Source organism: Chlorocebus sabaeus, chromosome 2, assembly GCF_047675955.1.
Source record: "Chlorocebus sabaeus isolate Y175 chromosome 2, mChlSab1.0.hap1, whole genome shotgun sequence".
NCBI lineage: Eukaryota > Metazoa > Chordata > Mammalia > Primates > Cercopithecidae > Chlorocebus > Chlorocebus sabaeus.
In genome coordinates, this window is record NC_132905.1 from 65,755,659 (window position 1) to 65,773,177 (window position 17,519).

The 17,519-nt window shown below is 46.2% G+C and overlaps 1 protein-coding gene across 1 annotated transcript in view; it reads left to right on the forward strand.

Annotated features, from left to right (window-relative positions):
* Positions 1-17,519, forward strand: part of LOC103247049 (ninein-like protein) — an 89,634-nt gene that overhangs the window by 23,430 nt on the left and 48,685 nt on the right. Inside the window, 4 exon segments of the mRNA XM_073009143.1 lie at positions 6,680-6,776; positions 9,083-9,255; positions 11,179-11,245; positions 17,175-17,365. Coding sequence (XP_072865244.1) covers positions 6,680-6,776; positions 9,083-9,255; positions 11,179-11,245; positions 17,175-17,365 — 528 coding nt within the window.

The following is a 17,519-nucleotide window of genomic DNA, read 5'->3' on the forward strand; positions in this document are numbered from 1 at the left end:
CATCGTCCGTCTGTCTGTCCCAGCTCCATCCCCTCCTACAGCCATAATTTTCTGTTCCCAGAAAGCAAGTCAGATGTTAGATAAATTAAGAAGTAACTTTGTTTGCACTAGTGCTCTTGACTGTGCTCTGACGTTATCTTTCTCTTCTCTCTGTAACATTCTGAGAGCACCCTGCCAGTGCTGCAGGTGCCTAGCGCTCACCTCTCCCTGCCCGTCCCTTGATCCTGTCTCCTCAGAGATGGCTGGTCATGGTGAATGATTTTTCTTTTCAGACTCTGCTTGCTTCTCTGTTTCGTCCCACAGACAGGGCAGAGCTCCCACAGCCCCGGTGGGTGGAACATCATACAGAGATTTAAGGGAAGCCAGAAATATCCATATAGGTGTCCCCACTTTTCTACAAGAAACCCAATGGTAGAGATTTCAGGGAGTCTCAAAGAAAACCAAGATAAACTCTTTATCCAGGAGAATGGATTGGCTTTTCAATTCAAATACTACATATGCAGGTCAAGTGCAGTGGCTCACGCCTGTCGTCCCAGCACTTTGGGAGGCCAAGGCGGGTGGATCACGAGTTCGGGAGTTGGAGACCAGCCTGACCGATGTGGTGAAACCCCGTGTCTACTGAAAATACAAAATTAGCTGGGCATGGTGGCGCACACCTGTAATCCCAGCTACTCAGGAGGCTGAGGCAGGAGAATCGCTTGAACCCGGGAGGTAGAGGTTGCGGTGAACCAGGATCACGCTATTGCACTCCAGCCTGGGCGACACAGCAAGACTCCATCTCAAAAAGCAAACAAACAAACAAATACTACATATCCAGTCCTTGTAGTAATTAACATATATGATATTATAAAAATGTTACTGATACAGAAATCTCATAAAAATGAAACAGGCCAGGTGCGATGGCTCACACATATAATCCCAGCACTTTGGGAGGCCAATGTGAGAGGATTGCTTCAGTCTAGGAGTTCAAGACTAGCTTGGGCAACAGAGTGAGACCTCGTCTCTACAGAAAAATCTTAAAGGTAGCTGGGTGTGGTGGCACGCACCTGTAATTCCAGTGACTGTGAGTCTGAGCTGGGAGGATTGCTTGAGCCCAGGAGTTTGAGGCTGTAGTGAGGTGTGATTGTGTCACTGCACTCCAGCCTGGGCAGCAGCATGAGACCCTGTCTCATATATATATAATGTTGTCTCATATATATATATATATATATATATATATATATATATTCAGAGAAAAAAAAAATGGTCATATCTGTATTGAACAGGTACAAACCTTTTTCTTCTCACTATTTCCTAAACAATGCAACCTAACAACTATTTACATAGTATTTACATTGTACTGGCTATTGTAAGTAATCTAGAGCTAATTTAAAATATACAGGAGGATGTGCGTAGGTTATATGCAAATACTACATTTTATACAAGGGACTTGAGCATCTGTGGAGTTTGGTATCTGCCAAGGGTCCTGGAACCAATCCCCCAGGGATACTGAGGGACAATTGTAATTTGAAGATGAAAGTACCTCTAGATCACACATTCCAGCCCCTTTACTTTGTGGTGAATGAGTCTGAGATCATGCGGAGATGGGATGGTGTATCTTGTTGGTAAAATACTTGAATATATGGGATTGCTGCTCGCCTTTTGTGAACTGTAAAGAAGGACATAAGAAAACAAACAAGTGTGGTCAAGATGGTGTCAGACTGAAGTGACACCAGACTGGGCCATCTGATCCCACTGCTCTTTGATGGATAGAAGAAAGTCAGCTGGTAATTATTATCAACAACACAAAAGAATCTGTGATTAGAATGAGCAAAATTGCAATTTCATTATTTGTGTAGTATTTGAGAGCTATTTTTGGGGGACTTCCTATGTGCTAGGCAACACCAGATGCTAAGGATGCAAGGAGGAAAGACCCACAGTTTCTATCTTCCTGTGAAATGACATGCATTCAAGGGATGCATTCTAGCATTCATTCAGACAGGAAAAATTTGGAAACAGCTTTTTCAGTATGGGATCGTTTACATAATCCTGGTAGCTCCATTTGTTGAAATCTTTTGCAGCCCTAAAAAAAGGAAGAAGTAGTTCAGATGTTCTAATAGTGGCAAGTGAGCTAACTCAGGCCAAGCTTTCAAGGAGGACTACTAGAAAAACTGAACAAAATAATAAAAACAAATATTTTGAAAACAGTAAAGAGCAAATAAATCAGTGAGAAATTGCCAGTCAAAAAGTCTGTAATAGGCTGGGCATGGTGGCTCAGGTCTATAATTCCAGTACTTTGGCAGGCCAAGGCAGGAGAATCACTTGAGCTCAGGAGTTCAAGACCAGTCTGGCCATGTTTTATTTTTGTCTCTACTAAAAATAAAAAACAATTAGCTGGGGGGCGGGGTGGTACACACATGTAGACCCAGCTACTCAGGCGGCCAAGGTGGAAGATCACTTGAGCTTGGGAGACTGAGGCTGCAGTGAGCTATGATCGTGCCATTGCCCTCCAGCTTGGTGATAGAGTGAGATCTTGTCTCAGAAACAAACAAAAAAAAGGTGTAGTAAATTAAGTACCCAGAGAGGTAAGGTTAGCACACAAAAGCCCATTTTCCTTGAGAATATTTTGTGATTTTAAGTAAGCAACTGAGAAATTGATCTGTGGCTTTGAGGACCTCAAAGGGCCCCAGAAACATATGTCAAAACCTGGACTCATTTAAGGTAGAAACCCAGGGTTGGCAAACCAATCCCAAATTTAAGGAAGAATCCTGAAGGGTAAGACCTGTATGGTAAAGATGAATTGCAGTCAGTCATTATACTGCTTTGTGGTCTGATCTTATATCCCTCAGTACACTAGATAATCTTAAATCCTGCACTTAGATTACTGGCACTGCATGGATAGGCACCTAGCCAAAGCAAACAATAAAAGTGCCATCATCCCAAATCTGAAATTATTCCTAAATAATAGCCAAATACAATGACCAGCATATGATAAAGGATAACTGGGCAAAGAAACAAGACAGGATGAGCAAGAACCAGCAGAACTGACAATGGAAGCAGACCCACAAAGATGTGAGATATTAGAATTGTTGGACACAAAATATAAAACAACTATGGTTACTATATTAGAGATTTTTTTTAAAGCTTAAAAAATATCTATAAGAACTCTAAAAAGTGAAGTAACAAATCTGAACAATGAACCAAATAAAATGTCTAGAATTGAAAAGTATGATCACCAAAATTTAAATAGAAGCATTTAAGAGCAGATTAGACACAGCTGAAGAAACCATTCATTAACTGGAGTCATCCAGAATGCAGCATGAAGATATAAAAAGAGGTGGTAGAGATGGCGTGAGAAAGTCCAGCATCCCTTTAACTGGAGTCCTGGGAGGAAACAAGTGAATGCTGGAGGGGCATTATGTGAAGATGTAATAGCTAAAACATTTTCAGGACAGATGAAACATACTTCTTGGGATTCTAAAAGCCCGTGGAATTCCAAGCAGGATAAAGAGACATCTATATCTGGTGTACTATGTGAAACTGAAGGAAAACAAAGCCAGACAGAATATCTTAAAAACAGCCAGAAGTGGGTACACAGGATCTCTTTGCATTTTTCTTACAACTGCATATGGATCTATAATGATCTCAAGGTGAAAAGTTTAATAATTTTAAAAGGGAAGCTAGAGAAAAGACATATCCTAAAAGTGAGCCATAGTTAGGTTGACCATTGCTTTCTCTAACGTAACAGTAGAAGTCAGAAGACAGTGGAAAGATATCTCCAATATGCTAGAAGAAAATAACTGCGAACCTGAATTTCATACCGAGTAAAAATAACCTTTAAGAATAAAGGTGAAAGAATGCCTCTGTGAGAAGAAGAGTTCTGCTTAGCAGTGAAAGGATATAGAGGCAAAGACACCCAATAAATATTTGTTGAGTCCCTACTATGTGCTACTAAAGTGAGCTCACATTTTAACTGGGGGGCAGAAAATAAGCAAATGCATGTATAATTTAATTCAGATAGTAATACATGTGTGTCCCAGGCAGAGGTGTCTGCAAAGAAACAGCCACATTTTGCATTCAATGGCAGCAACAGAGATGTGCTCATGCAAATTCTTGGCCAGATTTTGGAAGCCTACTTGGACCTATGGCCCCAAACTTTCTTCTCCAACACTTAGTGGTGATATTTTGACCAACCTAATAGCCCTTCTGTTGATTTCCTGTGTGACTTTCACTGAAGTGTACCTACAGAAAAGAGCATGTTTCCAAGTGTACAAGGTCAGTGAATATTCCAAACTGAGTGCACCTTTGTAACCATCACACCCTTATCCCTCATCATGTCTTTTTGGTTCTTCTGCTACCAAAGGTTAACCACTGTCTGGACACCAACACCATAGATTTTTTTTTTTTTTGCCTGTTTCTGAATTTTATATAAATTCTGTATTTTAATACAGCACATACTCAGTACGTACTCTCTGACTTTTTTTTCTTTTTTTTTTTCTTTTTTTTTTTGAGACAGGGTCTCACTTTGTCACCCAGGCATGATCTTGGCTCACTGTAGCCTTGACCTCCGGGGCTCAAGCAATCCTCCTCCCTCAGCCCCCCAGGTAGCTGGGTCTACAGGCATGTGCCACCATGCCTGGCTAATTATTGTGTTTTTTTGTAGAGATGAGGTTTCACTATGTTGCCCAGGCTGGTCTCCAACTCCTGAGCTCAAGCAATCACCCTGCCTCTGCCTCCCAAAGTGCTGGGATTACAGTGGGATTACAGGCATGAGCCACCACACCCGGCCGTTCTCTGGCTTCTTTACTCAATAGTATGTCTCTGAGATACATTCATGTTACTGTGTCTATTAGTGGTTGGTTCTTTTTCATTGTCATGTATTTCATTGTATGACTATGCCTGTATCAATTTGTTTATCCATTCTGTTTGAATGAACAGCAGAGTCATTTCCACTATTCTAAAAGGATAATTTATGTTATAAATGATTTCTTTGTTACAAAAATAATGTAAAATAAAAACATGTTAGATAAAAAAATTGGCACTGGCATATTCAAGAAAAACAAAGTTCTAAAGGATGTATTTTAAATAGTTGGAAAATTATTCCAGGTGGAAAGTCAGAAATGCAAGAAGAAAAAGAGAATAAGTATGTGGATAATTCTAAATGAACATTATATAAAACCAAAAATAGTATTTTGTGAGGGTTTAAAACATATAGAAATAAAATATGTGATAACAAAGACATTGAAGTCAGGAGTGTGGTAACTGGAGCTAATATATTTCACTGGCTTTCTATTGTCATAGAAGAGGGTAAAAGTATTGATTAATAGTCAACTTTGGTAAACTAAGAATGGATGTTGTAATTTTAGGGTAATCAGTAGATAAATGGAAATAGACTATATAACTTTTTCTTTTTTTTTTTTTTTTTGAGATAGTCTCACTCTGTTTTCCAGGTTGGAGTGCAATGGCGCTATCTTGGCTCACTGCAACCTCCGCCTTCTGGGTTCAAGTGATTCTTCTGCCTCAGCCTCCCAAGTAGCTAGGATTACAGGCACACGCCAGCATGCCCGGCTAATTTTTGTATTTTTAGTAGAGATGGGGTCTCACCATATTGGCCAGGCTGGTCTTGAACTCGTGACCTCACGTGATCCACCTGCCTTAGCACTCGTGACCTCACGTGATCCACCTGCCTTAGCCTCCCAAAGTGCTGGGGTTACAGGCATGAGCCACCATGCCTGGCCATAACATCTAAATTAATAAGAGAAAAGTGAAATCCTAAAATAGTGAATCCAAAGGTGGGGTGGGGGAAGGGAGAGAAAAAGCAAGCAAGTCAAATTGAAAACAGAAAGCAAAGTAGTCAATTTAAATCTAGTAAATCAGTAATCACGTTAAATGTAATTAGATTACATATTTAAGTTGAAGGATAAAGTTTGTCAGATTGGACAAAATCCAACTGTTGCCATTCATAAGAGACATATCTAAAACATAAGGATATAAAAAATTGGAATTAAAAGTTCAATAAAAAGATATCATGTAAATACTGACCTAAAGAAAGCTGGGGTAGTTTCTCGATAAAAGAGAAAATGGACTTTATGGTGAAAAGCTTTACTGAATTAAAGACTGTGAGCATTTTATTATAATAAAAGGTTCAGTTCACCAAGGGGATATGCCCTATTGGCACATTCTATGGCCCAGCACTCCCCTCCTCAGGTGGGTACCATAGCAAAGCCTCTGAGGACACAGAGAAGCTAACTGAAACCAAGCTTTAGGCATGCACGCAAATGAGGTCTAGAACAGTAATGAAGCTGTCACCATAAAAGTCAGGGTAAGGTTCAGGAGATGTAGGGGAAGGGTCATGGTGGAGAGGCCTTCTGCAGTGCTGGTGGTGTCGGGGACACCATGGGCGTTCACCTTATGTGTAACGTTTCGTGGTCATTGGATCCCTCTTTCCTAATTATGTTGTTTGATTTACAAAATTGTTGATAGTATTTATTTGGTGGTAGGATTATGGTCCACTTTTACTTTCCTCATCATGCTCTTCTATTTTTAAAAATCTTAAGTAAATATTTGAAAACATGAGTGTTCTCATTCTAAAAGGCAATAATAATATGTTTCTATCTGAGAGAAAATCCAAAAGATTCGCTTATGAAATGTGTGATCTGTTGAAAGTGACATTGTCCTCTCTCACCTTCAATTCACCCAGGTTAACTTTGAGGAATTTAAGGAAGGTTTTGTGGCTGTGTTGTCATCAAATGCTGGTGTTCGCCCCTCAAATGAAGACAGTAGTTCTTTGGAATCAGGTAAGAGGATTTTATCCTGTTGGCCATATTTTCTTTTCATTATTTGTTTGTTAACTTTTGGAGTGTAATATTCTAATGAAAGAATCCAGCAGTTCTGAAAACTGAATTCTACCTTGCTTTCTGTCACCCACAAGGTATATGGACTTGGAATAAACACTTGATGTTTTTTCTTCCTTTGTTTATTTGTGAAATGGTGTCATATAATAATGCGCGCTGTGCCTGCTGTGGATGACACTGCACTGTGCTGATATAAGTGATCAGAATCCTGTTACAGGGACAGGGCTGCTGGGACACAGGCTACGTCCCTAAGTGGAAGTGGCATCCTTGGGGAAAGCCACCTGGCCTTGGTTCCAGCCTCAAGGTGCCAGGATGGTAACAGGCTGTGGGCGAGGTCAGAGGGAGGCTGCCCAGGCCTGGAGTATTGAGGTCATGGTGGCCTGCTTCTTGGTTGCAGATAGCCCCATGTCAGGAGGGTGTGAAATGGGGTGGCTCTTTCCCTTTTGCAGGGGTGTTGTGTTTGTGGTATTGATTAGTGTGTCACAGAGGGAGTGCTTCCCTCGTGTCTCACAGCAGGATGTCCTGGTCAGGAGGGGTGTGCGGCAGTAGATAAGGCTGTCACAGGGTTTGGGGCAGAGGACAGGAAAGCGGAAGGGACCAGGCTCACACAGAGGTTTTCTGTGTGAGCATATGGCATTGAGCTTTGTGTATGTTTACAAAGAGTCCAATTAACCCTCATAGAAATCCTGTGGCATTACTTACCATACCAGTTATTCAGATGAGGAAACTGAGGCCCCAGGTGAGAAGAGAAGTTGGTTTGAGTTCCTTCCTCCCCTGAAAATGGATTTTTCTTTTCTACTCCACATGGCCAGGCTGCAAATTTTCCAAATTTTCACACTTTGCTTCCCTTTTAAATATAAATTTTAGTTTCAGATCGTCTCTTTGCTCATGAATATAAGCATATGCTGTTAGAAGTAGCCAGGGCACATCTTCAATGCCTTGCTGCTTAGAAATTTCTTCCACCAGATGCTCTAAATCATTTCTCTCAAGGTCAAAGTTTCATAGATCTCTAGGGCAGAGGCAAAATGCCACTAGGCTCTTTGCTAAAGCATAGCAAGTGTGACCTTTTTCCAGTTCCCAGTATGCTCCTTATCTCTATTTGAGACTGCTGCAGTCAGGACTTCATTGTCCATATCACTATTAGCATTTTGGTCACATCAGTTTAACATGTCTCTAGAAGGTTACAAACTTTCCCACATCTTCCTGTCTTCTTCTGAGCCCTCCAAACTGTCCCGACTTCTGCCTATTATCCAGTTCCAAAGCTGCTTCCACATTTTCATGTATCTTTGTAGCAATGCTCCACTCCTGGTGCCAATTTTCTGTATTAGTCTGTTTTCACATTGCTATAAGGAACTACCTGAGACTGGGTAATTTGTTTTTAAAGAAGAGTTTTAATTGACTCACAGTTCCTCAGACTGTACAGGAGGCCTGGCTAGGGATGCCTCAGGAAATTCACAATCATGGCAGAAGGTGAAGGGGAAGCAGGCATGTCTTACATGAATGGAGAAGGAGGAAGAGAGCAGGGGAAGGTGCTACACACTTTTAAACAACCAGATCTCATGAGAACCCACTATCATGAGAACAGCAATTGGAAAAATCCACCTGCATGATCCAATCACCTCCCACCAGACCCCTCCTCCAACGCTGACGATTACAATTTGACATGAGATTTGGGTGGGGACACAGAGCCAAACCATATTAACCTCCCATATGCTCAGACCTTTCTGGTGAGAGTGTACTAGGCCAGTCCTTGATGGTGCCTGCTGTCTTGGGGTGATTGTTAATCAGGCCCATCATGACTCTGTCCCAGTGGGGTGAGAGATATTCTAGTCACCCTGCTTATTGTCAGCTGACATTTATCGTGTTCAGTCAGGTTACTGAGAGTCAGGTGTATATGTTCTTGGATTTTTGGAGGTTTTATTACTCCTTTGCATAGATAGCTAGATTTCCTATTAGTTTTTCATTACATAAAAGCAAAACATGCTTGAAAAAGTGTAAATAGCAGATAGAGTTTAGGGGAAAGTCCTCCTCTCCCCACCCTTGCTTTCACAATCTCCCAAACAAGGTCATAGAATTGCCATTGTTCACTGCTTCTCGGGTCTTTCCAGATGCTTCTGTGTGCAGAGCAGTGCGTGTTTGGGAGGCGCACTCGGCGCTGAGTGTGCATCTTCTCAGAGCGTACCTGCTGGCCTGCACGGGCCCATAACTGCTATAAAGGACCCCCACCAAATTTCCTGTTTTCTTTCCAGCTGCCTCCAGTGCCATCCCTCCAAAGTATGTGAATGGTTCTAAGTGGTACGGCCATCGGAGCCGGCCCGAGCTATGTGACACTGCCACAGAAGCCAGACACGTGCCCAAGCAGCAAACCCAGGCCAGCCTGAAAAGTCCGCTCTGGCGCTCAGCATCTCTGGAGAGCGTGGAGGTGGGTCAGGCCCCTCTCCCACCCCAGCTGCCCAGTGTTGGGAATAACAAATGCTTCCTTTCATCCCTGTTTGTAGCACTTGATCACAAGATGTGGGGAGGGCAGGGCACTCTCAGGCACCTTGAGTCACCAGAAGCTTGGTCACTTTGGGGAATACCATTTCATTTAAATTGGGTCTGGTTGTCTTCAGGACAGTCCTGGCCATAGGATTCTCTCCTGAATTGGTGCAATAGAGAATTTGTGCTTCAGTCCTTTGTGTATAATATCTCTTTTTCCCTGATACCACTACTAACTCTAGAAGGCAATGTTTGTGTCTTCATGGAGTGAAGGGTCAACGTGCTAAGAGTAGAAAAGGGAAGATGCTTTTTTGAAACAGCCTCGAGGTCAGGAGTGTGAGTGTGTCAACCCCCAGCCCTGCCTATCTTGAACACTTAGTTATACTGAGGCCCAGCACTTAAAACTGGCCTGTATGAGCCAATGCCTCCTGGGGCCTTGGAAGTTGCCTCCCTGTCCCCCAGGCTCCCTGGGTCATTTGCTGCAGGTGGCTGGTATGCAGGGATCACCCACTGAGAGGGGGATGGGCCCAGGAGATGGCTGCCAGAGTCTCGTGGGGCTTCATGTTAAGAAATATGTCCATGGGGCAGGTCCACAGCTTGTAAGTTAATCATGGACTGGGTTGAACCATTTTCAAGGATTCCAAAAGGTTCCTGGTTCCTGCTCTCTGTACTGTCAGCTTCTGCCAGGTGGGTCTCCATCAGGAGCACCTCCTTCTTAGGTCGGGGCCCCAGGTGGACTTGTTTACCATTTGTTTTCACCATTTGTGGAAGCAAAGAGGAAAAACAACCAAAATGTATTTAAATCTTAGAGTCTCTTTTCTCAGGGGCATGTGACATCTAGGCGATGCCAGTAAATCCAGAATATTCCTTTTTCATTCTGTTTTAAAAATTTGGACCTCAGGGATGGAGAGATAGTGAATGTACTCCCTGTGGTGGATCTTCATTGGTGCCATTCTGCTTCTTAAATCATCTTTGATTCCCAAAACCTGAAGACAGGGAAAGCCACCTTTAGGGTTGTCAGTGCAGTTGAACTCAAAAAATGGGGTTGACTATTTATCACCAACTCACAGATTCTCCCCAGTCAGAGCCAGTGCCAGCTTTGAAGCATACAGAGTCTTGGTCACCAGGCATCCATTCCACAGTCAGTTGTGGGGACACACAACACCCGGACAAAAGCAGACTTTGACTCTGGTTGGCTGACGCAGTCACTGCAGCACGAGGTTTTTACTTAAGTCGCATGTTTCTTGATGGCCCCGGCTCTTGTCTTGGGTGCAGGTTTGCAAAGGCTGCTGGGGTGTGAGGTGATTACCAGGTGCTGTGCTATCCCGAGCCCTTGAAGGGATACAGAAACCTGCTCTCTCACCTGGCGACTGTGCTGAACTGATGTGGTTGATGAGGGAGAGGTGCAGAGAGGCGTGCTGCAAGCCTCGTATGGAGAGTGTGTCCCAAGACTGAATGATTGACTGTGGCTGCAGGGCTGGCTTCTTTCACGTGCTGGGTCTGAAGCCATCACCATCATCACCGTGCAGAGGCGGACAGGCTTCTCTGCTGCTGGGACACAAGTGTTTGATTGTATTTGCAGGGTTGACTGTTGATGAATGGGTTTATGTTGAGCCCGAGCGTGCGGAACAAGGCGTGTCCCGTCTCCCTGGCCCAGCCCCTTGCTGCTGCTAGGCGGGGCTCACCTGGGGCTGCTAGCTGGCATGCAGGGCAGCCCCACGGTGGGGGTGGGCTTCTCCTCTGAGGGATTGACTCCATACTCAGCCATCTGCCACTTCCCCAAACATCCTGCTCTATTTGTTCCCGGTACTCTGTCCCCAGCAGCACCCCCTGGAACTCACAGCCTTCTCTCTGTGTCTTTCTGCAGAGTCTCAAGTCAGATGAAGAGGCCGAGAGCACTAAAGAAGCTCAGAATGAATTATTCGAAGCACAAGGTAAAGCCTCAGCCTCACATTTGGTGCTCTCTGCCTTTGCCCAGAGCTTTGAAAGCTGAAGAGCCGGGTCACTGGGCAGTACACACCACAAGTTTAATTTCCTGGGAAATGCGTGGGGTGGGTTGTGTCCCGCTGGATTCCTCCTTCTCCAGGAGTGGTCAGAATGTCATCATCTCAGCAGTGAGGCCGTCACTCGGTCCTCATCCTCCCAAGGTCAGACCCTGGGGCAGAGGCCCATGGCCGAGGGAGCAGTGTGGTTCGTCACACTTTATGGTCTGCAAGTACCGATGTGACCCTAGCTGGCAGGTATGGCCCTGTGGTTTCAGGCAGGAGGGCCTTGCTTGGCCCCGTCACCTCGGACTGCCCCTACACCTCCTTTCTGGCACGCTGGGCTAGGTACAGCCTCTCCCTTGCTGTGCAGGGGCATTCTTAGCACCCACCAGGGTTTCATCTGTCCCACAAATGGAGTGTAATACCTGGTCCTGGAGCTTAGAGCCTTACATAGCAGCCAGAAGGCCAGCAGCTGGGACACAGAAGCAAATCACAGGGTGCAGCCTCACAGCGCTGTGCAGCGTGCAGGGGAGGCTCACCATCCGTGCTGCCATGGTGCCCTCTGCAAGATCTGGCATTTTGGGAAGAGAAGCTACGTGCAGGGGCATGATCGAGACTTCAGCTCCCTCACCACGCTTCTGGAGTGACATACATTACATGTGTTCTGGGGACAGAAAGCTAGACAAAAAAACTTCCCAGTGGATCCCCCTGGAGAGAGGAACAAAGGCTCTGGGAGAGGAGGACTTCTTTTTAACTTAATTATCTTGTGCTTGCCTATAATACTTCTTTGACATTAAAGAGCAAACAAAAATATTAATTGTGAATCCTAGAGTATTTTGGATAGAAAAGACCAACACCTATGCAAACAATGCAAAAACAGAAGACTCCGTAGAAGTGACTGCTGACTTACCTGATGCCTGCAGGAGTGAAGAAAGGGGCCCCACAGAGAGGTGGGTGTGAGAGGATCAGCGTGGTGGTCAGACGCTGAGTTCTGAGGAACTACCCAGATGTGAAGCCGGCAACCTGGCTAACACTTGCAGCAGGCTTGGCATAATCCGAGCATCCCTCCTCTCAGAGCAGCTTGGGGCTCAGGGGTGACGTCTTGCTGAGCTTGGGAACAAGAGCTGGGGTTCACACCAGGCCCTTATGATCACAGCACAAGCTTTTACATCGCTGCTGCAGGCTTCTCTGAGGAGCAGGGCTGCAGTGCTCAAGGAAGGATTGGAGAAGGTGAGAGACTTAGGATGGACTCCATTGCATCTAGGGCCTCTGTTGGGACACTTGAAGACTGGGTCTGAAATCATATGAAGCGTCACTGATGCGTCTGGGCTGGAGGAGCTCAACTGAGGACAGCCTCGGAGGGGTTGCAGCGGGCCTCAGCGTGGCTGGGCTTCCTAACAGCATGGTGACTCTGGGTGGTCAACTGCCCCACCTGGTGGCTCAGGGCCCTAAGGACACGTCCCAAAAACAGGACTGGGATTTCCTCACTGAGTTCAGGCCAGCCTCGAAGTCACAAAGCATCCCTTCCACCACGTTCTGTCGATCAAAGCTGTCACAAGGCTACCAGATTCAAGGAGAGGGGACACAGACCTGAAGCGAAGAGTGTCAAAGAAATTTGAAGCCGCATTTCCAAACTGCCTCACATGGGCAGGCTGAAAGCAAGAAGGAAGCCAAAGAGGGGAGAAGTTAGAACGGGGGTGTCATGTGCTTCAGGAAACAGGAAGGCTGGAGGCATTGATGGATGTGTAGGGAGCAAACTGCGGGATCCTTAGCAGGCAGGCATGTAAGGTGCAGGTATAGGGGAGTGCAGGAGGCTGCCATGGCCTTTGAGGAGGCAGTGATGAGAGGAGCTAGTATTTCAGGTTGCAGGGATGCAGGTGACTGGGGAGGGGAGGCTGGAGCCTGGCTGAACGCTGAGAGACCTCTTCAGGCTGCCAGCGCCCCCCGTCTCCCCCTGTTGCAGAAGGATCAGGGTGGCAGCATTGGGTGTGTCCCCTTGCAGGAGGCATGAGGCCATCCCAGGAAGTCATCAGGCTGCAGGCTGCACTGGATCCCACTGGTGAGGCATGGGCAGGGTCAGTGGCTCCCAGTCAGTGCCCTGTACCCCAGGAACCCCCAACCCCAGACAGGGTGCCCCGCCATTCTCTTTGCCCTGGGCTGGGCTGCAGGCCAGGCAGGCCGCTGACCATGCAGGGCAGGGAGTAGCACTGGTCTGTGTTCCTTAGTCCTGTGAGCAGTTTCACTGTCTTTCCAGGCTTTTCCATGTGAGTCAGTGGATGCCCTAATGAGGCCTCCCCACACAGGCGGTCACATGGGCTGACTGTGCAGAAACAGCTTGGATAGAGGGCATTGCCCTGGGATTTCTGCCAGTTAGCACCCCTTGGACCATGGTCCTTGAATGCCTGCGCCATGTTTTGTTCAACTTTTTTTTTTTTTTTTTTTGAGGCGGAGTCTCACTCTGTTGCCCAGGCTGGAGTGCAGTGGCGTGATCTCGGCTCACTGCAAGCTCCGCCTCCTGCATTCACACCATTCTCCTGCCTCAGCCTCCCGAGTAGCTGGGACTACAGGCGCCCGCCACCATGCCCAGCTAATTTTTTGTATTTTTAGTAAAGACAGGGTTTCACCGTGTTAGCCAGGATGATCTTGATCTCCTGACCTTGTGATCCGCCCGCCTCAGCCTCCCAAAGTGCAGGGATTACAGGCGTGAGCCACCACGCCCGGCCTTTGTTCAACTTTTATCTCAGTAAATGTCAGAGGAACTGACCTGAGCTGCTAGCTGTGGTGCTGGACAAAGCAGGCAGACTCCTATGTGCTGAGAAAAGTCAGCCAAGCCGCCGTGTCTTCCATCCTTGACTTGATGTCTAGATCCAGGGCAGCGAAAGGAGGGGCTCGCAGGAGGAAGCTGTTTTTCACCCAGTGATTTCAGTGCTCAGCCTGGAGAGCAGGTCGGGGTTCCTCCCAGCAGTTTACAGAAAGCTTTGTGCAGGATCAGAGCTGACAGACAGTAGTGCACACACACTCATGTCAAGCTCAGAGGACTTGCCCGACCTCTTCTGCCAGCCTGAGAAATAACCCAGTATCAGGATTGCTTTCACATTTTTTCCTTGGAGATTTCAGGCACCTTAGGCAGGAAGGGACCTCGGAGGTGGCCTTTTCTTACCCATCCCTTTCCTCTTGTTTTCCTCAACCCAACCCACAGTGTCATTTGTGAGCACACAGTCTGCCTTCCTTTGGGGGATGGTGGCTTTCCTGTTACCAGCGGGATTATCAGTAATTCATGCCCACATGGCTCATCTACCTGAAGGATCCAGACTGCTGAAGCAGAACTGCAACACTAAAGTCTGTGTTGGGTGGAAGCAGACATATCCCTGCTCTGGGCTAGGTGGTGTGGACGAGGCATGGAGGAACATGTCTGGCTGGACACATAGGTCACCGTAGGAACACGTCTGGCTGGACAGCTGGCTCACCACAGACACTTTCTCTTGGACACCCAGTGTCTGTCCTCATTCTCAAGCTGTTTCCACAGCTTCAAACACATCAAGAAGACAAGCGACTGAAGACAAAGGTTAGGAAAAGTGGCCTTCCACCACTCGAGCCCACTGATGAGTCCTAAAGACACCAGTGCCTCCTGAGTGAGGCGCGGAGGACACAGTGCCACCTGCAAAGCATTTATGCCAAACAAACAAATGAACTTGAGCCTGCAGCCAAACTAGACTTTGATGCTAACTCAGGTTTTCTGGAAATGTTAAGGATGGAGGAGCTTGTTAGACGACAACACGGGGAAGCAGGCAGATAGATCCAGATGTGGAACATTCCCCAGAACACTGGGTCTGATTTCTTTAAAAAGGTATGGGCTGTGGGGATTTGGGAGGGGTGCTTGTGACTGAAAGATGTGAGAGGAATAACAGCCAAGGGCACCCTGAGGAGTTTGGATGCTGGTTCAAACAAATCAACTGTAAGAATATATTTTGGAGACGCTTGGGAAAATCCTGTTGATTTTGTTAGGTGTGATAGTGGCAGTGTGGTGATGTAAGAATATATATATTTTTTCTAGAGATATGGATCAAATATGTGGGGGAGAAGTAACATGAGATCTGTGATTTCAAATAACCGAGATGGATCCCGACTCATGGTGTTTTCACTCAACGATTTTTCAACTTTGTGATGGTGTGAGGTCGATATGCATTCAGTAGAAGCCGTCCTTCAGTGTCCATGCAACCGTTCTGATCTTCACTTTCAGTACAGTGTTCAGTAGATTACATGAGACATTGAACATATTAGTCTAAAATAGGCTTTGTGTTAGAGGATTTTGCCCCACTGTCAGTTAGTGTGTTCTGAGATGTGTAAGGTAGGCCAGGCCCCAGCTACGATGTCGGTGGGTTAGGTATATTCAGTACATCTTTGACTTGACGTTTTCAGCTTATTGTGGAGTTGTTGGGCTGTAGCTCCATCGTAAGTCAGGGAGCATCTGTACTTCTAAATACTTCAGTCGTAAGGAAAGCGGGTAGAGAAGAAGCCTGTGGCAGGGTGTTGTCATAGTGGAGCCTGAGTAGCAGGTGCTCTGGGCTTCACTTTACTCTTTGCTCTGTGTAAGTTAGAAAGTTTTCAAAAATTAACTTATTAAAAGACTGGTCTTTTTATTGTAAATACAAATAATAGAGTCCTCTCCCTCTTTTTTGTTTTTTGTTTTTTTTTTTTTTTTTTGAGACGGAGTCTTTTTCTGTAGCCCAGGCTGGAGTGCAGTGCTGCGATCTCGGCTCACTGCAGTGTCCGCCTCCTGGGTTCAAGCAGTTCTCTGCCTCAGCCTCCCGAGTAGCTGGGATTACAGGCAGCCACCATCACACCCAGCTAATTTTTGTATTTTTAGTAGAGATGGGGTTTCACCGTCTTGGCCAGGCTGGTCTTGAACTCCTGACCTCGTGATCTACCCGCCTCAGTCTCCCAAAGTGCTGGGATTACAGGTGTGAGCCAGCGTGCCCAGCCCCTCTGCCTCTTTTAAATGCTCACACAGCTGACCGTAGAAGGTTCTCTTCAGAAAGAATTTCCCCATTAGAGGCAGATCTTTTCCCCCAACATTTATTTTGAAAATTTGTAAACAGAGTGAAGTGCAAACAACTGTGTCATGAAAACCCATGTACCAACCACCTAATTCCACCTTTGGTGCTTTGCAGCTCCCCTTTGTCGGTCCGTCCATCCCTCTGTCCGTCCATCCATCCCTCTGTTGGTCCGTCCATCCAGCCCTCTATCCATCGGTCCATCTGATTTCAGAGTCACTGACTAGCATTGCTCTGCGTCCCCCGCATGCTTCAGCCTGGAGCACAGGACTTAACTGTTGCTGGTTTTTCTCCCCAGCCTTATTGGGGTGTGATTGACAAATAAAAATTGTATATATTTTAGGTGTACAGTGATGATCTGTGACATGTGTACATTGTGAAGTGATGACCACAGTCCAGCCAGTTAACACATCCATCTCACTTAGTTATGTGTGTGTGCTGAGAACACTTGAGATAGACTCTCTTAGCAAACTTCGAGGAAGCAATCGGGTCTTATTAACTGTAGTCACTGTGCTGTACATTGGGGCTCCAGAAATTACTATCTTGTAACTGAAAGTGACCCCCCTCCACCAGCATCTCCCCCACCACCCAGCTCTGTAACCACCCTTCTACACCCTGCTCCCGTGAGTTCCTCTTTCCTTAGATCTCACATGTGAGTGAGATCTCATGGTGTTTGTCTTTCGTGTCTGCTTATTTCCCCTAGTGTAATGTCTTCCACATTCATCCATGCTGTTGGAAAGGGCAGAACGTCCTTCTTTTTAAGGCTGAGTTGTGCTCCATTGTGTATGTATCAGGGTCTACCTGTGACTCCCCCCTTGCTTCAGGACAGCTGCAGACGTGGGATACCGAGGACTTTGGGAGCCCCCAGAAGTCCTGCAGCCCCTCCTTTGACACCCCAGAGAGCCAGATCCGGGGCATGTGGGAAGAGCTGGGGGTGGGCAGCCGCGGGCACCTGAGCGAGCAGGAGCTGGCTGTGGTCTGCCAGAGCATCGGGCTCCAGGGACTCGAGAAAGAGGTGAGGGCACAGCAGGCCACCCAGCCACGTGTTCCTGGCCATGGTCATGGTTTAGTGTTGGGTCTGGAAACCCCTCTACCCTTCAGCCACTCATTTAGGTGCATCACTTTCTAATCTAAAATCCTTTGGTGGCTCTTGGCGTTCCTGCCAAAAG